The sequence below is a fragment of the Podarcis vaucheri genome (genome assembly GCF_965113315.1).
Source record: "Podarcis vaucheri genome assembly, chromosome: Z".
Taxonomy (NCBI): domain Eukaryota; kingdom Metazoa; phylum Chordata; class Lepidosauria; order Squamata; family Lacertidae; genus Podarcis; species Podarcis vaucheri.
Genome location: NC_138758.1, coordinates 30,651,597 through 30,675,599, shown reverse-complemented (window position 1 = coordinate 30,675,599; position 24,003 = coordinate 30,651,597). Strand labels below are relative to the sequence as shown.

At 41.0% G+C, this 24,003-nt stretch overlaps 1 protein-coding gene and 1 long non-coding RNA gene across 2 annotated transcripts; one reads left to right on the top strand and one right to left on the bottom strand.

Moving 5' to 3' along the window:
• Nucleotides 1-22,793, top strand: PGK1 (phosphoglycerate kinase 1). The gene is made up of 11 exons (XM_082208271.1): nucleotides 1-180; nucleotides 4,831-4,881; nucleotides 6,235-6,390; nucleotides 6,510-6,654; nucleotides 10,857-10,960; nucleotides 12,249-12,368; nucleotides 15,280-15,394; nucleotides 17,039-17,218; nucleotides 17,450-17,627; nucleotides 18,440-18,538; nucleotides 22,319-22,793. The coding sequence occupies exons 1-11, from the start codon at nucleotides 116-118 to the stop codon at nucleotides 22,357-22,359; spliced, it is 1,254 nt and encodes a 417-aa protein (XP_082064397.1). The 5' UTR covers nucleotides 1-115; the 3' UTR covers nucleotides 22,360-22,793.
• LOC309523994 lies at nucleotides 18,545-22,307 on the bottom strand. Its single transcript, XR_014215726.1, has 3 exons — nucleotides 21,781-22,307; nucleotides 20,961-21,052; nucleotides 18,545-18,663 (listed from the first exon to the last, which is right to left on the bottom strand). It is a non-coding gene; the product is annotated as an uncharacterized lncRNA (long non-coding RNA).
• Nucleotides 22,794-24,003: the final 1,210 nt, after the last annotated feature.

Genomic DNA, 24,003 nt, shown 5'->3' with positions numbered 1-24,003 from the left:
GGCTCCAGTCGACACGCTCCGGTCGCCACAGCGCTAGCTCGTCCTCCCTCCGCCTCTTTCTCTTGCTGCCGGTGAACGAGGAAGAGGTTGCAGTTTGTTTGCTCCTGCTGCGAAAATGTCTCTCTCCAACAAGCTCACCCTGGACAAAGTGGACGTGAAGGGCAAGCGCGTGGTCATGCGGTGAGCTGCTTTCGCTGCTTCTTTTTCGTCGTAGGCCTGCACCGCAGGGCTGGGTGCAAAACTGGGTAGCCTGGGGTGGGAGGGGGAGGAAAAGCAATTCATCTTCAAGAGGGTTTGGCGGGGGGGGGGAGGTTGGCTTAACTGTTCGCATTTATATATGTGTATTGAGGTTTTCAGTTAAGTGGTGGCAAAGCAAGTGATGTAAGAGTTAGAACGTAAATGAACATAAACCGTTATGGGTTGAGTTTATATTAACGTTTACTGAGGCTTTCAGTTAAGTACTGGCGAAACAGATAATGTTAGGGGGAGAAACAAACAGTTTTATTTATATCCCACCTTCCCAAGTCCCCTCCGAAGAGATCTAGGTAGTTTTCTACAATCTCATTTTATCCCCCCAACAACCCTGCGAGGTAGGTTAGGCCGAGAGGCAGCGACTGGCTCAAGGTCACCCAGTGATCTTTATGGCTGAGCAGGGAATTCAACTCTGGCCTGCCAGAGGCCCTACCTAGTGCAACACTTCAAACACTAGAACACAGTGACTTGCATCTGCTGCTGAACTTTTCAGCCATCACAGAATATTTACATGGCATATCAATTCCCCCCATTTGCAATGGCATATATCTACTTTGGGGTCAAAAATAGCCTTAAGGCCCATAGTTACCCACGTGGGAAGGAGTAGTATTGTGGAATGATTAGCACAAACCCATTACAGTATAGAAAAGTAGTAAAGCGCTGTCCTTTAGGTGCTAACCATAAAACCACAGGAACAGAAAACCATAAAAACTCTAGTTTCTGTTTTAATTGAGATGTTACACATCTTATGCTGTGTATTCTGAACATGGTTACTTATAAATAATTGAACACAGTGGGGACAAGATTATGCTGTTTGATTCCAAATCTGGGAGAACTGGACTGTGATTATGTTTTATAGGACTTCTAAAAGTAAAGTATTAACTTATACTAACAGTGCTTAATAATCACTGTACAAATCACTATACACGTTGCTAATACAGGATGCACATAGTAAACCTTTTTCCGCTTGCAGGTGCATATTTTATTCATAGCTTGTTGGCTTCTGTGGCTTGTGTCACTAATTTCAATCCCGCCCTCAGCAATAAGACTCTGAGAATTGCAGTGATTCCTATCAGGCACAGGAAAGGAGTTGTAGGTGATTCCGTTACCCAGAAGTAATACTGAGCTGCCTATAGTCAATTAAACCAAGGACAACTTCAAAGCAAGATCTTAATTTTCATTTCAGCATTCCTTTGAGTGTTGCAAACTGCATAGAACTATATTTTCATGCATAGTATATTATAATTTCAGAAATGTGCTTTAATTAAGCTATTTATTTCAACTAATATTAAAGAGGGCTTTTCATTTAGTCCAGCATTTGATTGACAGGGAAGGTTGTAAATGCCAAACTATTCCAAGCCTGGCAAGAGATCATAGGTGGGGGCTGGAGTCTAAAATCCAAGATAAGGAATTGTATGCCTACGGAGCGTAATCAAAATTAGAAGAGGGAAAATCAGTTGCATCTAAACTTTGTAGTACTACCTTATTAAAAGCAGAAGTCAGTCAAACCAGAATTTTGAGCTGGGGGAAGTACTTTAATTTCAGGTATTGAGTTCTAAGCCTCAGAAAAAGACTTTAAACTGCCATGTAAAAATTGTTGTGAAATAGTTTGCTGCTCATACCGCATGTGTGTGAGTTTTTTATTGTCTCCAAACCTTCTATATGTGTGTTATAAAAGTCTCCAGTATTTTTTTTCAAGGTCATTGAGGTTAAGCAAAGGCATTTCATTTTGTTATTCATATTTCAGTTTCTTCTTTGAAGATATTGACAGTTTCTCTCTTAAACCTTTGTGAAACTTTCAGTGGAACACTTTTACTTTTCTACATTTTTTATACATCTAACCCAAAGACTTGCATTACCAAGTGACCTTAATGTCATGGGCATTCTTTCATTCATACCCTGTTTTTCCAAGCATCTTCCATTGTGGTAATAGTTGCCAGCTTGCAGTCTGGTCACTGACTCCACCTTTATTCACTGTGAAGACACTTGTGCTGCACACAAACTAAGGAGATTGGTGAGCAGGGCCTCCCACTTGATACCCTGTGTAGAGATGTTCAATGGCCTGTTTGTGTTTATGCAGGCCAATGGATACAACTACATAGGTGCAAAGTTCAGGCAGAGAAACTCTGGCTTTTATCATCTCTTTAGTTAGCTGCTTACCCCTGTTCTGCTTGTGCCTCCTCATTAACTGAGGTACCAGATCTTCAAAGATAAAAGAATTTCATTCTGGCTGCGAGGTGATAACCCTAGTTTGTGCATGAAATTTATTGTCTCTATTGGTTCAGTGTTGTGCTCTAAATTTCCGTCTGATTTATAGCTGGATGACTAGAGCATCAAAAGCATGGAGCTATTTATTTATTATTTTATTTATTCAATTTGTATGCCACCCTTCATCCAAAGATCTCAGGGCAGTCCACAGCATATAAATACAAAATAAAAACACAAAATACATAATAAAAGCTTACCCTCTATATGCTGTGGCCATCAGTCCAATTCTCCCACCTGTCCTCCACATTTACTATCTAACTTAATGATAGCAGAATGTTATATACCAAAGCATGTTATTTATGGAGAAATCTAGAAAAGAAATGATTTGCTCCTGCGTTTCTTTCGTGCCTTTGAAACTTGGGGAATGTTATTCTAAAAAAACTTACATTGCTTAAAACAAAATCTACTCCTGTTAATCGTGCTGTAATGTGTTCTGTTCTGCCAGTTGCTGTATTATGCAACATGACTTCCTGTCTCCTTCAGCTTTGGGGCACAGCATGCTTTGTAGAAATGGCTTCTGAGGCTCTTCCTGCTCTTCTGTCTGTTGGGCAGGCTACATCATGCGGGCCTTTGCTGAGTAATCTCCCTGCGTAGGCATGTGAGATGAGTGTTTCTGGAAGCACCGTTTGCTATTGAATTATGTTTTGTACAGTGTGCTGGCTGAATCAAGCAGGCCTCTTATAAAATCTTGTACATGGTTGCTAAATGCTTGAGACAAATGCTTGCTAAATGTTATGTGCTTGTTTTTGACATCCCAGGTGATGGAAGCCCTAAAGTTTTGTTAGAATTATCTTTTTTAATAAAAGTTTTATTTTATAACATTTTGCTAGAATTGCCAAGCATCTGTGATCAGGGAGATTGTATACAGCACTTAAAATAGTAGTTTACACGAAAGTGGGGCAGTAGTTAACTAAATAATTAATTAAATGGTAATTGCAACATCCCAGAGTATTTAGGTTGACCCAAGGCAATCATACAAGCTTGATAAGTGACTTGATCCTAGATTTTCTGTATAAAAACCCATTGCTTTAGTCACAGCCAAGCCTCTGGTGGTGGTCTTTGATCTGCAAGTACTTCAGATGCAGTATATGCTGCATCCTTCCTGGATTATTATTATTTTACAACAGTATAGCTAAAGCAGTTTGTGAAGGAAAATAAGGGATTATAACAGATATTGAATATGATTGCACTCTGTGTTTACCTTGCCTGTAAAACTCATATTGTGTCTAGGTGGCTTTTGTGCCTCTCAACCCTCTACCCTTCTTGGTTATGGAATGGGTATTAGAACATTTTTCTCCTATTCTCTGCCTTTCTCTTTGAATTCAACCTTTGCTTTCTAGTCAAGGGCATCTCTGTTAATACTTGATAACTTAGATATTCATAACTGGTCACTTTTATTTTAGGCCAGGGGTGGCCAACCTGTGACATACCCACAGGTATTGTTGGACTGCAGCTTTCATCATCATTGGCCGTGCTGACTAGAGTTGATGGAACTTGGGGCCCAACAACATTCTGGTGTTCTAATTCGCATAGTAATGAATTTCTAAACTTTTGCCTGCCTAGGGGTTGAACAGTGGCAGAAGCCTCCAGCAGGAAATATAGCTTGCTTATATAGCCATGTTCATGAGTGTTGAAGCTGTCTCAGCATGATTTACTCATTTGCAAAATTTCCTTTCTTTCCAATGAGCTATTTGTTGTGTACATGGTTCTCCCCCTCATTTTATCCCCAAAACAATCCCGCAATGTGAATTAGACTGAGAGTGAGGGACTGGCCCAAGCTCACATAGTGAATTTCATGGCGAAGTGGAGACTTGAGCCCTGGTCTCCTAGGTCCTAGTTAGACACACTGATGATTATGCCATGCTGGCACAAGTGGATTAATTCACTCAAGCAGCCTCTGAAACAGGACAGCTCTTGCAAAACCCTTTTGCAAGCCTTCTCATTTTTTGCAACAGGTTTACCCAAAGTGATTCAGCACAGTTAGGCTTTTCCCTTCACATGGTCTCTTTGTTCCACCACTGGCCCCTGGTTTTGAAATTTATATCCCTGGTATAGAGAAGAGAAGTTGCATGGACCTGAGAGCCTTTGAGTGCTGTACCAACCAACACAGCAGGGGAAGGGAGTAGTGCAGTAATACTGTGACAGCTCTCCCTCTGCACTCACCCCACCCAAGTGCAACTTTTGCTGCAGCTCCTTTTTGAGTATCTTGCCTCTTTTGGACATTAACAACAGCGTCCAGAAATTAATGGTGTTTGTGTGAACAACTACTTGCATTGAAACATTTCTGTCCCCCCCCCCTTTTTTTTTTAGGGTTGACTTCAATGTTCCAATGAAGGACAACAAAATAACCAACAACCAAAGGTAAGAGTCCCCTGCAAATTCCAAGTAGGGCCTATGCTTAGTCATTCCTTGCTTAGTGATTCTACTAGACTGTGACTCAGTGAAAGAAAAAGAAAAAAGTACTTTACTCATTTGAGGTTTCAGGACTGATGCCCTGGCATTTCCAGGTAAGATACTGAGGTACTGATAATGTGAAACATGTCTTGGGCTTATTCTGTCCTTCCAAGCTAGATTTAGGGCCATAGCTCAGTGGTAGAGCATCAGTGTTGCAAGCAGAAGTTCCCAGATTAATACCTCAACAGTATCTCCAAGTGGGGTTGGGAGAGACTCCCTTCCTACAATCCTAGAGAGTTGCTGCTAGTTAGTGTAGACAATACTGAATTAGATGTACCAATTGCCTGGCTTTGTATAAGGCAGCTTTCTATTTGAATCTACTGCTAGTCAAAGTTGATAGCAAGATACCAGCTTCATGTTTCCTGCTAATGCTGTGCTAGGCTTGAGGGGGCTTGAGAAGGAGAGGTATGTTCGTGACCATTGGTCTCCCAGCAGCTCACACTTGCATTGTACTTTAGGAGGAGAGGCCTCTCCACACACCTTTTTGAATTTGACCACTGCTGGTGTGTTTTGCCTTCTGCTGGCCAGGAGGAAAGGAAGGGGCAAGACAGGGCCAAGCGGGGAGAAAAACTTGAGGCAGGATCTGTACTTAGGAGCTCTGTGACCTGTCTCCCTTGAAGCAGGTCCCCTCTTGCAGGCTGTGGTTCCAGTAGCAAGAAGCCCTACTGACCTCTGTAACTGTTGGATGTGCCTCTTTTTTCTGGATTGAAATTTTAAAACTGGATTAGAAATTATTTTATTGAGAATGAGGATAAAAACACTTATCCACTGCAGAACATTCATTCCAGAGTAGCTAACTAGGAATTGCTGTGGATACCACAGCCTTTTCTTTTTAACACAACCACCCAAAAGGGGCTATATATTATTTCGACTTGTATATTCAGCCTTTCTGCATTTTGAGTAGTTATTGCACCAAACGGATAGTCTGTGCACCAAGCAAGCTAATGGCTGCAAAGATTTTAATGGTATCAAACTGATCCATCTTTAACAGGACTAGTGAAACATTTGTTACAGTCCCACACATGGTAAAATGATAGTGACCAAGGCAGTTTGTAGGGAACAGTTAGTGTGGTATAGCAGCTGATGAAGGAGAAGGTAGGAATGAAGAGGCTAATGGGATCTATTGCTTCCTGATTCTAATAACCCTTGATTCTGTAGCTGATGTGCATAATCTCTCCTTTAAAACCATGATCTGTTGATGTACCTTAGATGCCACAGGAACTGCTGTGGGAACCTTCTGTTCTTCTATTTTCGTTGCAGAATCAAGGCAGCTGTCCCAAGCATCAAGCATTGCTTGGACAATGGAGCCAAGTCTGTGGTGCTGATGAGTCACCTGGGCCGGCCTGATGGGGTTCCTATGCCCGACAAATACTCCTTGAAACCAGTAGCAGCAGAGCTCAAAGCTTTGCTAAGCAGGTATGGCACGATGACATTACAGACTGACTAGAAAGAGGTGCTTTGAATGATAATTTGTTGTGAAGCGTTCTTATAATTGGTAAACTGAGGCTATACATTTATCTGGGAATTGTCTCCAGGGATGTCATGTTCCTGAATGAGTGCGTGGGTGCAGAGGTGGAAGCTGCTTGCGCTAATCCTGCAACTGGCTCAGTCATTCTTCTGGAAAACCTCCGATTCCATGTAGAAGAGGAAGGGAAGGGAAAGGACGCTTCAGGGAACAAGGTGAGACGTCTTGTGTTCTGCTTTCTCTACTGCATCACTTCTGGGTGCTTAAATTGTGCCACTCTCATGTAGATGTTCCCACAAAGTTACTAATAGTTCATGCTCTCAGATGGCGTTAGTTAGAAATTGATTCATTCCACCCCAATCTCCCAAGTGGTGAGAGAATCCAGGGGTTCTAGGTGATTCTCCAAAGTTCAATTTTCTTGGAATGAAGGCCAGCAGTGACTGTGGTGTCCTTGGGATATATGGTTTTATTTGCACCAATATAGGTATCATTCATTTTATGCAGGGGTTATGTTCAGGGGTGACATGTGTACACCAAAGCATATGTATACCAACCACCCGCTTGGAGTTGCCCCCCACAAGCAATCTATTATCTGTAACCCTTTTACTTGATATGGTTACAAAGACAATTTGTAGCAACTAGCATGAAGAGATGCTCAGCTGAGCGTTTAAGCCTGATATGTAAATAATTCACAGGAGATTGAAGATATGCATATAAGAATAGAGCAGTGCATGAGTGCTGATTAACCATCTTGTGCCCAGAGAATGAAGGAAGAATGCTGGCTAAATAACTAAAATCACTGTTTAAGGCTGTGGTACCCAAAGCGGGTGGCGCTGTGGGTTAAACCACAGAGCCTAGGACTTGCCGATCAGAAGGTTGGCGATTCGAATCCCCGCGATGGGATGAGCTCCCGTTGCTCGGTTCCTGCTCCTGCCAACCTAGCAGTTCAAAAGCATGTCAAAAGTGCAAGTAGATAAATAGGTACCGCTCTGGCGGGAAGGTAAACTGCGTTTCCATGCGCTGCTCTGGTTCACCAGAAGCGGCTTAGTCATGCTGGCCACATGACCCAGAAGCTGTACGCCGGCTCCCTCTGCCAATAAAGCAAGATGAGCGCCGCAACCCCAGAGTTGGCCACGACTGGACCTAATGGTCAGGGGCCCATTTACCTTTACCTTTTACCCAAAGTGGATGGTACTTGGGGTGGGAGTGCTAATAGGTAGTGGACTGCTGGAGGTGTAAATGACTATCAGACTTTGAAAAAACTAGTATCACTGGATCAAGATCATCAATTTGAATTAACTACACTAAATAATTTTAATTGGATTTTGAATACATGTGCAATTAATTGTTACCATTTTGAATGTTACTGGGTGATTCTCTTCCTTAGTGGGTTGTGCAAACCACTATTTTGAGTACTGCTTTTTATAGGTTAGGGTGGGGAGTTACTGGAACCATAGGGTTGGCGGTCTGAAATGGTTTGGGAAACACAGGTTTAAGGGTATGTTTTTGCAGGAAATATCTTCAGCAAGAGCATGTGAGAAGCATGTTTCCCTTCTCTGCTCAGTTAATGCTGTGATTTGTTCATGGGCTGTTTGAACCCTGTTAACTGGGACTGGCAAAACCTTTGAATCCAGATGCCACACTCTGCTTGGGCAGCCGTTTGGGTATCCATACCTCTTGACATTTTAATGAAGGTCGCCATGACCATTTGGTTTCTTTTCTTAGCACCTCTGACCCTATTAAGACTTGAGTCTTGGCTCCCTTTCGATGCAGCCACAGTGATATATAGTACAGTGTCCTTTTTTAGGTTGATACAGAACACCACACTGTGCTATAAAAGCCCATGCAAATTAACTTCTCAAGATGAAGAGCTTGAATTTAGAGATTCCAGCTTCAGCCTCTTGGCACAATCCTTTCGTCCTCATCTCCAGTCGAAAGTAACTGTCAGGTTACCTTGCATTTACACTTTTAACACTTGCTCCCATGGTCCCATTTTTTTCTTAAGACCCTGGCCTCCCTTTTTGTTGTCTATCTGTCTTCTATTCTTGAAATATTGGGCTAGTATTGCCCGTATCACTGAAATGTAATTATTTACTTGCAAAATTTTCTATACTGCCAGTATTAAGAAAAAAGATTGTGAACAGCATAAAATCAGTTACAGAACTGCTTGTCAGGAGGGAACAATCCTCAGTGAATGTAGTATATTTGGAATTGCCCATTTGGGTGCAGTTCATCTTTTGAGAGGATGTCCATCTTAAATTACAGAAAAGCTAAGTATTTGCTCTTGTTGTGCACTTTAAGTATGGCTTGTTTCTCATTGTTTGCCTGCTTTAGTATGTTACCTTGGAGAAGCAACAGGAAAGGTGGCTGCCTCAACAAGCCTGAGCTGAATAAACGACAGATGCCTTAGAAATGCTGCAGCAAACACTTAAGATGCGTTGCACCTATGCGCTGTGCTGGTGACTTAATCAGGAGCTAAAGGAGAATGGATTGCACATACTTCCTATTCTGCTAGCTGCCACTGGCTGTAGTAGAGGCAGTTAAACTAAGTACATAAAGCTGATCAGCTGAGGAGATGAAGCAGCAATTGATTGTATTAGTTTAAACCAATAATAATAATAGATTTTTTTCCCTCCTCAAGGTTAGAGGAATGCTACAGATCTGTACTGCCTATATGCAACTGTTAGTTGGCAGTGTTTCCTGCTGCTTCCGAGTCTTGAAACAGGATTATTTTTAAGATCACTACCTCCACTGCCATATGAGCAGAGGCTTTGGCAGGTTGAACTGCACAACTCAACCAAAGCCGCACTAGATGTTTGTTTGTTTGTTTGTTTGTTTCATTTATATCCCACCCTTTTCTCCAAGGAGCTCATTTAATCCCTGTAACAATGTTGTGAGGTAGGCTAGGCCTAGTAGGGATATGAACCCAGGTATCCCAGTTCCTAGTCTAACCACTACACCACACTGCTTCTCAGTGTGTTGTTGGCCAAGAAGGCTGAAGAGAGCTTGCTTGCTTGCTTATTTGTTTATTTATTTATTTAACCGGTTGCTTAACAAGATAACTCAAAAGCATAGCACCTACATTGAGACCGGCATAAAAGAAAAAACCAAGAAAAATCTAGAAGACAATCCTATTTTTAAAAGGCAAGATTAAAACATCCCACTCTCTGAAGGAGGCCATACATAATTAAAAGCCAGAAAAGAAAAACTTTTTATGCGTGAAGCTAGCATTTCAAAAGCACGTCAAAGTGCAAGTAGATAAATAGGTACCACTCCGGCGGGAAGGTAAACGGCGTTTCCGTGCACTGCTCTGGTTGGCCAGAAGCGGCTTAGTCATGCTGGCCACATGACCTGGAAGCTCCCTCAGCCAATAAAGCGAGATGAGCGCCGCGGCCCCAGAGTCAGTCACGACTGGACCTAACGGTCAGGTTTACCTTTACCTTTTATGTTATGGTGCCAGACAAGTCTCAGGGAGAGCATCCCACAAGCACAGAGCCACCACTGAAAAGGCCTGTTCTCATGTTGCCACCCTCTGAACCTCCTCTGGAGGGGGCACCTAAAAAGGGCTTCAGATTATCATTGCAAGGTCCAAATCAGTTCATATGAAGAGAGGTGGTCCTTGAGATACTGAGTCACATAAGAATTTAAGAGCTTTGCCCTGTTTTTAATGGGAGAGTTAGCAGGCAGAGTCTATTTGCCTTTGACTAGTTCAAAATGTGATTGCGTTGTTGTTGTTGATGATGATGTTTAAGTTGCAAATATACTGTTTGCATTCATTCAGATTCATTAATAAACTGTTTTGCTCTTTCAAGAGGCAGAAGGGGAGTCACATCCTCTCTTAATTTTTTTATAATGAACATTTATTAGAGTAGAATCTGCACTCCTTCCAGAATGGCTTTCACTAGCCTAGAAAAGAGAAGAGCTCTGATCTTTGCATTGAATGAGAACCACCTTGTGGTGGAAGCAATATGACAAGCTGTTCTGCTGTACATAGTTCAGAAACAGCACAGAAATGTGGCCCATTCTCCTAGTGAACTGTTTTGAGGTTTCATTGCAGTCAACCTGTATAAAGTTTGCTACATAAAATAAATGAAACAACCTGTACAGAAGTGCTTAATGATGATGGCATTTTAATGAAGCTTAAAACCCACCAGTCTTCCTTATTTTTTTGTACTTTTCATATGTACTGCATTCACTTTCCATTTCTTAAATACTGCTGTCAAGATGAGAGTTTACATGTGTGCTCAGAGGCATTTATACCAGGAGATCAACTGTTGTGATTACTGGATGGAAAGGTTCCCTACCCTGCCCAGGAAAGCTCTTAACAATTCTATTTAAACAGTGATTTGGTGGCTTCTAATGCCCATTGATAAAGTAACTAAAACTGGTGAGTTTTTAATTCTCTTTCTCTTCCCAGATCAAGGCTGATCAAGCAAAGGTTGATGCTTTCAGAGTGTCACTTTCTAAACTCGGAGATGTTTACATCAATGATGCTTTTGGAACTGCACACAGAGCTCACAGGTATGTAAGCCTCTGCCTTTTATTTTGCCATGGTTGGACTTCTGTCTGTTTCAGAGAGTGGCTTTTAACAAAACGCACATGCTGCTTGAGTGTTATGAATCCTCAAAGTGCTTTACAAAGAAAAACGCATTAACATTATCAATAAAAGACAGTAAAAACAGGTAAATAATAAACTAAAAACAGATTGAAACACATGTAACTTCTGCAGGACTAGATGGGCTCACCTAAACAAAAACGTTTTTAAGATGAGCTGGAAAGAGTATAGCGAATGTACCTGCCTGATATGAGTAGGCAGGGAGTACCAGGGTATAGGTTTTGCCACACTTAAAAGGTAAATTTCTTACGACAGCAGAACCTTACAACACAGAGAATTATGTGGCACCTGTAACAGCAACCATTCCACAGATCTTTAGGTTTGGATTCTCACCATTATCACAGAATCCTTTCGATCTTTTTTGAAATACACAGTGATATTTGCTTTATTAACAATGTAGTATTGTTTGCTTTATGCACTGAAAACAGCTTTATATGGGCTTAGTTTTCCTCAGACTGCTGAGTTGTATATTCTACTAAGCAGCTGCATTACATTGACACCCAGTGGGATGGAAGTGTGTTTCTGTCATGCAAATGTTTTAAATCTATATCCTTTGTCAAGTTGCAGAAATAACTTTCAGGTTTTGCCATGCAGCCTCTAAAAACCACCCTTCATCTAGCAAAGCAAAACTCTGGTGATGGATCTTTTCACTTCCCTTTTCCCAGAATTTCACCCAGTAGCATAAAATGGGTATTCCATATTGAAAATGTAAAAAAAAAAAAAAGTTCCTTACAGAATCTGCAGGTCATGTGCCTGTTAGATCAGAAAAAAAGATCTGGACTTCTGTTATCTCATAACCTGAAAGTATCTAGATGGAAGAGCTCAACTATTTTTGTGATACAAGGCATGGTTTAATTTCTGAGGTCACACAGTGCCACCAGTATATGCAAATGCGTGGCTCATTTAAGACTATATAGAACCTTTATTCTCAATAGTGACAAAACTCACCTGGTAGAGAAGGCTTCTGCGGTGTATCTTTGTGTTTTATGTTAGCACTTTTATTTGTTGACAAATCAATTTTTTTGTGTGGACTTCTGAAGTAACATGCCTTTTACACAGTTGTTTATTCGTTGCTAAATATTTGCACAGTTGTGGACTTGAAGGGTTTTGTAGCATCCATACATAAAGCATCAAAAACAACAGTGGAACTCATTTTTATTGGCTGATTTGTATATTTTCTCTCCAATGTAACAGTTCCATGGTAGGTGTCAATCTGCCTCACAAAGCTGCTGGTTTCCTGATGAAGAAAGAACTGGAGTATTTTGCAAGAGCTCTAGAGAACCCAGAGCGACCCTTCCTAGCAATCCTGGGAGGGTAAGGACAAAATATATTTGCCTATATTGTTGTTTGCTTCTAACTTTATGTGAACTTGAATTGGTTTACTGTGCAGATCGTTTTACTTTCCATATTTTCAACACTATGTCTATTTCAGTAATTCTTTTAAAAAATATTTTAAAATTTTATTAAATGTGTAACAAACAAGCCTGAAGTACCCGCAACAATCCAACAAAGGGTGGTGGCGGTAAGAAAAAACATTTGAGCATGATTAGGTATAAGATAAGGAGAAAATATTAAAAGAAATTTGTGCAAAAAAGGCAATATGGCAGTATTCCAAGATAAGACACAGCAGATCAGAAACTCATATATTGTAATCAAAAACTACACCACATGAAATCACATTTGGATAAGATTTGCCTGAATGTGTTGTTAAACTACAAAAATGGGCCCACGTCTCCTCCGAGAACTTGAAGTTGGTGGGTCAGTTTCTCTGATGTGACTATAAATAAGGCATTTTCAAACCAGTTCATAGTAGAATACATAAAAGTGTAGAGTACAGTCAGTGCATATTGTGTCATGGGCCAAATCAGCATGTGTGTGTGTCTGCCTGTGGCTGACCTTTCCACCAAAGTTTAAAGTACAAACATAGTCCTTATTCAGCAGTGCTGTGTGTAAATTGACACTGCCTGTCGTTATGCAACTATGAGGAACTGTAGCTGGATACATGTCAGCTCCTACAGCTTCCAAGAGGCATAGTTTGATGATGTAGATGTAGATGTACAGTCTCAGAACATGCGGTCAGATGCCAGAATTCTATACGTTAAGCCTAAAAAGCTGTTTTTGTCTGGAATATCCCCCCCTGGCTTTGCTTAGAAAAATGAAATTGGGGTTTTAAAAAGCATTTTTCAGGGTTTTGCTTTTTTAAGAATGCAGATTGTCACAAATGTAGTTATACAAAATCATAATCCTCATGCAAATCTCAAGGACTGCATTGCAATTAAGATTTCATTCTTATTGTGCACTGCTTTGAATCTTCCTGATTGCCCCAATTACAGCTTTCAAATGTGTATGATAAAGTACAAAGACCTGAGCTGCTTTGATGGCAGAATCTTTCTGTTCCTTTCTTCCCTGCAAAAACAAAGCAAGCTTTTGACGCTGAGCAAAGGCCCCCCTGGGGGGGCAAGCATGCAACCATGAATAATAGGGAACACAGTAGCCTTGCAGCTCTTGACTTGACCAATCTCTGTTCATTTGCTGTGCTGCTGCTACCAGAAGTTCATTAAATTTCTCAATGGCATTTCCAAAGGCCAGCCTTCCCGTGCTGACTGGGAATGATGGGACTTGTAGTCTAAAACGCAGAGGTTGGGAGCAAGCCTACTTCCCCCAGTTTTAAATATGTTGTGCCAACTCAATTCATAATGTTAAAAACAGTAGGTGTGCTGTTTTAATCTCTTACCTAAAACTGCAGTGTGTACAGTTGTACCTTGGCTCCTGAACAGAGTACAGTACAGTACAGTTGTACCTTGGCTCCTGAACGCCTTGGGAATCAAACGTTCTGGCTCCCGAATGATCAAAAACAGGAAGTGAGTAGGGTTTTTTTGGAAGCCGAACATTCAGTGTGGCTTCCGCTATTGTTTCCAGCATGTCTGCACAATCTGAAACCAATCAGAAGCTACGCCTTGGCTTCCGAACATTTTGGAAGTCGAACGGAGGTAGGATTGTAGACACTACATATGGTCAGCCCATTATTGTGGGTGTCAAATGAAACCAGCTGGTGAGAAGATGGGTGATAAATTCAATAATTTATAGAGCACTTGCTTTGCGTAATAAAAGTCCAGTCTAGTCCCTATCATCTCCAAGTAGGGCTGAGAGAGAACGCTGTTTGAAATCCTGGAGAATTCCTGCCAGTCCTTGGAGAGTATACTTTGCTAGATTGACCAATGAATATGACTACTCTGACATTAATGAATCCATGCTAGTCATTTCCTGTACTCCTATTAACAAGTGCTACCAGTACAGTTGTACCTTGGTACTTGTTGAACGGCTTGGTACTCTTGCGTTTCGGCTCCTGAACGATCGAAACCTGGAAGTGAGTGTTCCGGTTTTCAAACTTTTTTTGGAAGCCAAACATCCAATGCAGCTTCCACTGTTGTTTCCGACACACCTGCGCAATTGGAAGCCAGTCGGAAGCCGTGCCTTGGTTTCTGAATGCTTCGGAAGTCAAATAGACTTTTGGAACACATTCTGTTCGAAAACCAAGGTATGATTGTAGTGCATAATGTCTTTTAGAAATAACTATTTAGAGCATTTTCAGCCAAAAAGGTTCCCAGAGTGGCTTACATACAATCAATAAAAACAAGACAGTGCCTTGTTCAAAATCTGTTGGTTTTTTTTTTTGGGGGGGGGGGGGAGCAGCACACTAGAGTGGCCAGCTTTGGAGACCCTGGGTATTTTCCCTCCCACTTTGCTGCAACTTTTCCTGTTTTGCTTTGAGTTAAATTGCTTCATGCTTCTGTAAAATGAGATGAAATCCTAGTAACATCCAATGCAGTGGAAGAAGTTGGAACAAGAGTCCAACCATACCACATACTTAATAAATGTTGGATACCTCCTGTAGTTCTAGAGTTTATAGATACACATTCAAATCATTAGCCAAACCTTGATTTTTTCCCCCAGGCAGGGGTGGAAAGTGGGCTTCTAACAGTTGTAACTTTATCCCCCTTTTTGCTTTAAGAGAATTATTAGATTATCATGCATATGTATCAATACATGTGGCTTCCTCATTGATCAATAATTATGTACTTATTCTCTGTATTTATTTTTCTGTATTAGGTACTGATAACAAGTGAAACTTGGCAATAGTAGGCTTGTCTACAACCCTGCTAATAAAGTGGTGCATCAACTCACATTTTTTTTCTTCTTCCCCTAACCTCTCTCTGTTCATCAGTGCTAAAGTTCAGGATAAGATTCAGCTGATCAAAAACCTGCTGGATCAAGTCAATGAGATGATTATCGGTGGTGGAATGGCTTTTACCTTCCTTAAAGTGCTCAAAAACATGAAGGTATGCAACCTGCAGTGTTTGCTATATATAATTTGGGTGATAAAGATGCTTCTTATGTTTCCTTGACTGTTTCTTTATAACCTTTCCCCAAGCTGGTGGCTTCCATGTGTTGTAGACTGCAACTCTCATCCACTCCAGCATCATATGGCTGTGATGGCTGAGGCTGATGGGAATTGTAGTTTGAAACTTCCAGAGAACACAAGCTTGGGGAAGACTGTTCCATATGTGCAATCTTAATTGACAATAGTTTTTGAACTGCATTCTATGGCTTAAAATTTGCTAAACAGATCTGGATGCAAATTCATGAGCAAAATAAATCGTGTATAACAGGACATTGGATTTGGGGGCAGGCTAGGCTGCTGGTAAAATCTCTGGCTGTTGGCTGTAACTTAAACGCTCGGAGGACAAGCTGAAAATGTTTTTCCTGCAGCTTCATGTAGTTTATCTGGTGTTTTCTTATTTATATATATTTAACATAATAAAGTTATGGGATGCGGGTGGCGCTGTGGGTTAAACCACAGAGCCTAGGAATTGCCAATCAGAAGGTCGGCAGTTCGAATCCCCGCCACGGGGTGAGCTCCCATTGCTCAGTCCCTCCTCCTGCCAACCTAGCAGTTCTAAAGCACGTCAAAAGTGCAAGTAGATAAATAGGTACTGCTCCGGCGGGAAGGTAAACGGCGTTTCCGTGCACTGCTCTGGTTTACCAGAAGCGGCTTAGTCATGCTGGCCACGTGACCCAGAAGCTGTATGCAAGCTCCCTCGGCCAATAAAGCAAGATGGGCGCCACAACCCCAGAGTCTGCCACGACTGGACCTAATGGTCAGGGGTCCCTTTACCTTTACCTAACATAATAAAGTATACCAACAAATGCCAAATAGAAGTAGAAAGAGATTTCTAGAACTAAACATAATTTGGATTTATTTAATTTATTATGTTAAGACTTTGTAGTGAAAAAAAGATTTTCACAATAAATTAATATCACAAGATTCCAAGTAACACAAAAGGATTTACATTATCCTGTTCTTTATTATTCTAGTACATTATTAAAAGATTTCATTTCTCTATGAAGACATTTGTTTGTTACCTGCCTTCTTTGGTTTTCACTATGTAAGCTTAACCATGCTTACTTACTATGTGCCTTCAGTTATACTTCAGGCACCAGGCAAAAACATTCCTCTTCACCCAGACCTTTGGCTGATTGACATCTAATGCTCTTTTAAATGTGTTATGGTAGGGGGATTTTTTGTTTTTTCTTATATTTTTAAAGTATTTTGTGGGTTTCATGTTGTAGCTTTATGTTGTGAACTGCCCTGAGATCTACAGGTGTCAGTATACAAATTTAATAAATAATAATAGTACTAGATCCTAGGTTTTAGTTATCAATTTCCTCAGGGTTGATTTTCTTGATATCTTTCCCCTGCCCCTCCCCCTTCTGACAAATAATAATCCTGGCAGCAGTTAAGAGGTTGTATTAATTCTCTGTCCTCTGTTAGTTACAGTTTCTTTAACATACCCATATTATCTGTTGATGTTACTTGGATTTAATAATAAAAAATACCTTGCTTTCGAGATTCTGATTTGCTTTGTAGCAGTCTACACAAACATCTGTAGATAGCTACATAGTGCATTGTCTTCTGCTTCCAGATTGGCAACTCTCTGTATGATGAAGAAGGATCAAAAATAGTCAAGGACCTGATGGCTAAAGCAGAGAAGAATGGTGTACGCATCACTTTGCCTGTTGACTTCATCACTGCAGATAAATTTGATGAGAATGCTAACACTGGAGAAGCCACTGTAGCCTCTGGGATACCTGATGGATGGATGGTAGGTTTAACTCTTGATTTCCTGCAGATGTTTTGGATTGCAGCTCCCATCATCTCCAGATAGCATAGGGTTGATGGGAGTTGCAGTCAAAAGCATCAAAGGAACCCACATGGAGAATTCTGGTTTAAATACTGGAGAGAGGTTGGGGGGGGGGTTGAGGAGCTCTTCTACTTGTTTGATCTTTCTGGTGCAATGGCTGAACAGCTACCACCCTCCCCTTTTTGATCCTAGGGTTTGGATTGTGGTCCTGAAAGTGTTAAGCTGTTTGTGGAAGCAGTGGGCAGGGCCAAGCTGATTGTATGGAACGGTCCAGTTGGTGTCTTTGAGTGGGACAAGTTTTCTAAAGGAACTAAAGCTGTGATGGATAAAGTTGTGGAAGTTACATCCAAAGGCACCATCACCATCATTGGTAAGAGCCACCATTCGTCTTCTCCAGTTCAAATGAATAGTTTTTCAGTCTTTTGGAATACTTGATTTATTTATTTTCTCTTCATAAGAAGGGCGTAAGAAGTTGCCTTATACATGGTCAGACTCTGGGACCAAGCTTTTAAGCCAGTGGTTCCCAAACATTTTGCCCCCTTGGTTTCACAAACTCATCCCCAGTACCCCCTGTCCTACCCTAACTGATTAAACAGAAAAGCAGATTCTACAACCCAATAACAAAGATAGTAACAATGAAATTCAAAATAGTAACAATTAATTGCGCATTTATTCAGAATCCAATTAAAGCTATTTAACTGATGAACTTGCTCCAGTGATAGCAGCCTTTCAAAGTCTCATAGTCATTTTAATCTCCAGTGACCCCCTTGCCTCTTAGCACACACCACTTTAGTGCCTTGAATGATAGTCAGGGGTGCTGCAGGCAACTCTGGCCTCTGTCCCTCTTTCCTTCCCTCTGATGCCCTCTTGCATTTCTGCCTCCCAAAGGCTTGCACACCTGTTTATTGCAGCAGCCCTGGCCATAAGTTCCACAGGTGAACTTGGCATTTTTGGCAGGCGCCAAAAAGAGTATGGCAATGGCTCCTGCCTGATGTCTATAGGCAGGGAGTTCCAAAGTATAGGTCCTGCCACACTAAAATACCAGTTTCTTACAAATGCAAAAAGTATTATGTGGCACCTATCACCATGCCAGTGTATGGGGCAAGGCGACCTTGCAGTTAAGCTTCCAAATTATGCGTCCAAAACCATTTTCAGGTTCCTTGACTGTGTTTTCTTGAACAGGTGGTGGAGACACTGCTACATGCTGTGCCAAATGGAACACCGAGGATAAAGTTAGTCATGTTAGCACTGGAGGTGGTGCCAGCTTGGAACTCCTAGAAGGTAGTGTGTGTTTTCCTCCCTCTTCCTTAGTTGTCCAGGGGATTAATTTTGCTTGTATGTTTTTTTGTACCTTGGTCATTCTTACAGCTACCCACACACATGATTACTCTTCAAAGACCAGGTGGCTAAAGAAAATCAATGTCATGTTATACTACTGTTTGTTTCTTTAGAATTGTAAAGTTGGAAGGGACCTCAAGGGTCATCTAGTCCAATACCCTTCAATGCAGGAATCTCAGCTAAAGCATCCATGACAGATGGCCACCCAACCTCCCCTTTCAGCCCAAAGGCTCTCAAGAATAAACAGATGCATACATATACAATAATATAAAATAATGCAAATACAATACGAATGCATATACAATACAATAAAAATAAATCTTACTATTTCAAAAGTATTGATACATTCATTTTCCTGACAAAAAGGCAGCAGATTATTCCCAGTGAAAGACTTGAAAGCAAGAGAGAGCAGGAAGAGCAGTTCCTCCTCTTAAGGTTCTTGGGCAGGGAGGTGGGGCAAGACAAGTAGAGTAGCTGGTGCCTGTGATGGTTCCAGCAGACTCCACATAGGGACCATTTTCATGACAGCTGCAGTTTTGCATAATGATGGTGACCAGAAAAAGGTCTATATCTCTCAAGCGCTCGGACTGAGGCCTCCATAAAACCCAGACCCAGGACATAATTTCTGGCCACGTGCCTCGACTAAACAAAGGGGTGAAACTAATGTTTACTATGTGTCCCCCCCCCCCCCGGCCAAAAAAAGGCTTATGCACTTAACCAAATTCATTCCCTACTCTTTCATATGGCTCGCAATTCCAGGACTAAAGAGTTACCCTCATATTTGCAGCTCTTTAAAAGAGCTGTCTATAATAGAAACAGTTTAGGAAATTGCTTTATATTGAGTCAGACCCTTGATCCATCTTAGCAATGTTTACACTCACTGGCAGTGGCTCCCCAAGATCCCAGCCCCACCTGGAGATGCCACTGGGGGATCAAACATGGGGCCTTTTCCATGCAAAGCAGATGGTTCACCACTGAGCTGGATTACTGTCCCGTGTCGATTTACTCAGTGTTCAATTAGCATTGTCAATGGAAGTTTTTTGTGGGTGCTGTTGTTTCATGAATGACTCTTGGGAGCTTCCTCTGGTAATTAGCTGTTTCTTAATACATGTACATTTTCCAAACCCTAGTTCCTTCCCCTTAAAAAAGAAAGAGGCGGCACTGGACTCGTCAGCTGTTGTTACCAAAAGTTATGTTCTGAAAGGGCTTTGTTTCTGTTGCCTAGGAAGTAGTGGAGAAAGGAAAAAATGCAGACCAATAAAAGGAGACCTGCAATGGTATACACACCAAAGGAAGACATTTTGGGAAATGTAGGCTTTGCTAAGTGGCACTAAACTTCAGAGTTTTAAATTGCACCAAACTCCTTTTCCTTAACTGTAGAAGAATTGTTAGGCAGCTTCAGACTGGGGAGAAAGGAATTGGATAAAAAGTCACAGATTGCAGAATTCGTTTAAAAAATAATTTTGTATTGGAGTACATCAAGCAATACAATAAAAATAATGGGTTTTACAAATACAAAAAAGCAGTGCAGTATATCTGGAGGAGACTTAGGTAAATAGAGTACTTAAGGCCATTTGGAAAGCCAAATTTCACAATGTACCATGGAGAGGGAGTCGTGTGTGTCTGTATTCATTGTAAATAAGATAAAAGTGAGTCTAACCTACCTCACAGGGTGGTTGTGAGGATAAAATGGAGAGGGAGGAGAACCATGGATAGAATTATGAACTTTGTTTGGACTGATTTGGACATTAACGCAGTAGCAAGAAGATGATCAGAATCCCCCTTCAGATCTTGAAATATGGGTTCCCTCAACAAAATTTAAAATTCGGCTTTGTAATTCAGAATTTATGTGATGTGATTTGATTTGATGTGATTGGCCGGTTATTTTTTTTATTTTATTTTTTTAAAGAGAGAACCACGGAGGACAGAGGGGATAGAAAGGCAATAAATGATAGCAGTGACCTGAGTTTGTCAAAAGGCCTTGCTCAAAATCTCACTAAGTGGCTTTTAGACCGGCTACTGCTGCCTCATTCTTACCCCCAGCCTGCCCCAGGATGATAATAGGCCTCTTTAAAAGCTTGCTCAGAGGGTGCTCATGGAGAGCTTTCAGCACTTGAGGCAATTTTAATACTTTATTATCTGTCCACCTTCAGGACTGTGACTGTGCTTTCTATACAGATCAGCATTTAAAGTTTTTCACAATCCTGACTAATACCCCAGCAGCAAACTTAATGATATTAACTAAGTTGCACAGTGCAATATGTGTATCAGAAATTCAGAGAAAAAATAAAATAATAGGGTTTTAAGATGCAGCCCCAAGCATATTTATCTGGGAATATGTTTAATTGAATTAAAAGAGGCTTACCTCTGAGAAGTCTGGTACTGGATTACTCCGCTGTTCTGAAAAGAACTGTTTCTGGTTCTATGTGAAAGCACCTGTCAATTAAGCTTTTAAACCTATTTTAGTAGAAAGGTGAAAGTGTTGGCAGAATTATGGCACGATCCTAACCACATCTACTCAGAAGTAAATCCTGTTGAACTATGTGGGGATTAGGATTGCAGCTTTAGACTGCTGATGGGTTTCAGGCTTTGTGGATGTAACATCTCTGTTAACCTTTATTGGTTACCAATTAATTTCTGGGCAGAATTCAATGTGTGGGTATTTTTCCTTTTCATTAAAAAAACCCACTCATATGTGTTCTGGGTCTTTTGTTCAGCTCAAGAGCTGTATTCTCCTGGACAGCCTTCCAAGGGCCACATGGAAATCATGGGCAGCACCTGAGGCAAAACTGGGTGGAGATATTCATAGAAATTTTGCTTCCGTGCCTTAGGCTAGTTGCTCTACACACATACACACACAGACCCCCCTTTCTATCCTCCTTCCAAGACTGCATTATCAGAGCTCAAAGATACATTAAAGTCACACAAAAACTCTGAAGGAGGGTGTGAAGCAGAGGAGTGTAGGTGTGTGGCCTGGGGGGGGGGATTCCCAAGAGTGAGACGGAGGCTGGGAAGAACGACATTGGGGCCCCTCTCATGTATAATACTATTATTTTTATGCTGCCTTTCACAAAAAGAATCATGTGCAGATCTACAACCACAAAGAAGTATGTCCCAAAATCATAGCAACATAATAGCAAATATCTATCGATAGCTAAAATAACAAGGGAGCTTGGCAGTTTCACCTTGGTCCTATGAAGACTCCTGTGATGTTGCTTAAAACTTCCAAAGGTACAGCGGTGTGTGATTCCTTGACCACCAAAACACACACACACTGCAAGTCTCCAATCTGGAGGAAAGGTGGGGTACAGAAAATCTAAAATAAATTATTAAAAATAAACTATATTTTATGCCATAAAATTTAAATATTGCTTGACTGTAAAAAAGTCAAACATCTGAAGGCTGTTTACAAAAAAATAAAAACAATTATCAACAATATTTTTTTTTCCATTTAAAACCTTCCACGTTAAAATAACAATAGACTGAAGACCGGTTAAAATACACATCAACTTTCTGAGCATCTGGACAGGCTTGTCTAAACAAGAATTTTTTTAGCAGATGCAAAAAAAAAGTACAGCAAAGACACCTGCCTGATATAAGGCAGTCATGAAAGTGTCAGCCAAAGTCAGTTTCCATGTACCATCCTTTATAGATTCTTTATAGATGTGTTAAAAGATGTTCCATGATGCATCATCTTGATGTGTGTTTGTGTCTCTTTTGCAGGTAAAGTTCTTCCTGGTGTGGCTGCTTTGAGCAACGTGTAGCAGTAGATGGAGAGCGTGGGATGAATAAGAGCTTCCCCCTGACATGTTCCTGTGCACAGCCCTTAAAGCAACCACTGCAGCGCTTCTGTATTTGTACTGGCAGCAGAGTCAGATAAAGTAACCTGGAAGATTTACAGCAGCGTTAAAATGGCTCTTGTCTGCAGTTTACCTGATGTTGACTGTTGCCCCACCTGAATTTAGTGTTAAATGGTTTTTGTGATATTTAGAGTGGATATATTTATATATTTTTGCCTTCTTACCAAGGCCAAGTTCTCCTACTAGTTGTCAGTACCTCAAAGCAAGTTTCTTTATTCAATCTCAACAGCTTGTTTAGCTACTGCTACTTCTCACCTTTGCACAGTACCACAAGGTGGAGGGAAAATACAGATGTCAACTGCAATGTTAGCTTCTAAATAAATGTTTTGAGATGCAAACAGAGTTGAAAGTGTGTTTCTTCTCCCCCCGCCCCAACCCCTGGGCTATCATGCACATTATCTTCACACTGTTTTGTGCATCTGGTTATTCTTGTATACTTCTATAGTCTTGCTTATATTTCTTACCGTTTGGAGGACATGGTGGGGACGTATGTTAACAACAGGCAAATTATCTAGCACTTGTTTATTTAAGCCTGGCAGATAGATAAAAGACAACCAAAAAAAGATGATCTTATTAGTATTGGGAAATTGCAGTTTGGACCCGTTTCTAGGACAGCTTGTGCCCTCCAGATATTTGAGACTGCAGAAATCCTGCTGCCACGTATTTGCTGGATGCAGGTGCTGGCAGCTGGCTTTGGCTGAGGGAAGTTGTAACCTTAAAACATCAGGAGAGCACCAAGTTGGGTGCAACTATTTGAAAAGGCCTCTTACGTCTGCTATTTGGAGTTTGAATGAATTGCATAGGTACAATTTTCTGTTTTAGACTGGGATGAACTAGAAGAAATATATTTTTATTAGTTTTTCAATTGTATAGAGAGCAAACCAGAACATAAAGTCTACATAAAGAATTCCCCCTCCTCCAAAGCAGAACGGGAGAGCAGGAGCATTAGCACAGTATATAAGATAATTATATATCAATGAGAGGCAAAAATAAATACCAATGCAATAATAAAAGCTGGACCTTAATAGAAGACCTGGTCAAGTTATCCTGGTGGTTTCCAACAGGTTTTGTGTCAAAATGTGGGCTGGATGAGCTTAACTTTTAGGTGAATTTGTAGCTGGTCAGCTGGCCAAACCCAAAGATTGCTCACTAATTGTTCCTCCTCATCCTGGAAAAAAAGGACAAGTGGGATGCTGCAGGGTTCTGTCCTGGTCCTGTTGTTCAGCATCTTTATAAACAACTTAGATTGCAGGTAATGAAGCTATGCTCATACAATTTGCAGATGGCACCAAACTGGAAGGAGTAGCAAATGCCACTGAAGACAGAATCTGGATTCAATATGACCTTAACAGGTTTGAGAGCTGGACGCAAACGTAACACAATTTCAGTAGGGACAAATGTAAGGTGCTTCACTTAGGCAGGAAGAACCAGCTGCAGAAATATAAGATGGGGAACACATTGTTTACCAGTAGTACATGTGAAAAGGATTTACGGGTCTTAGTAGACCACAAGCTGAACATGAATGAGATGCAGCAGCAAAAAAAGCTA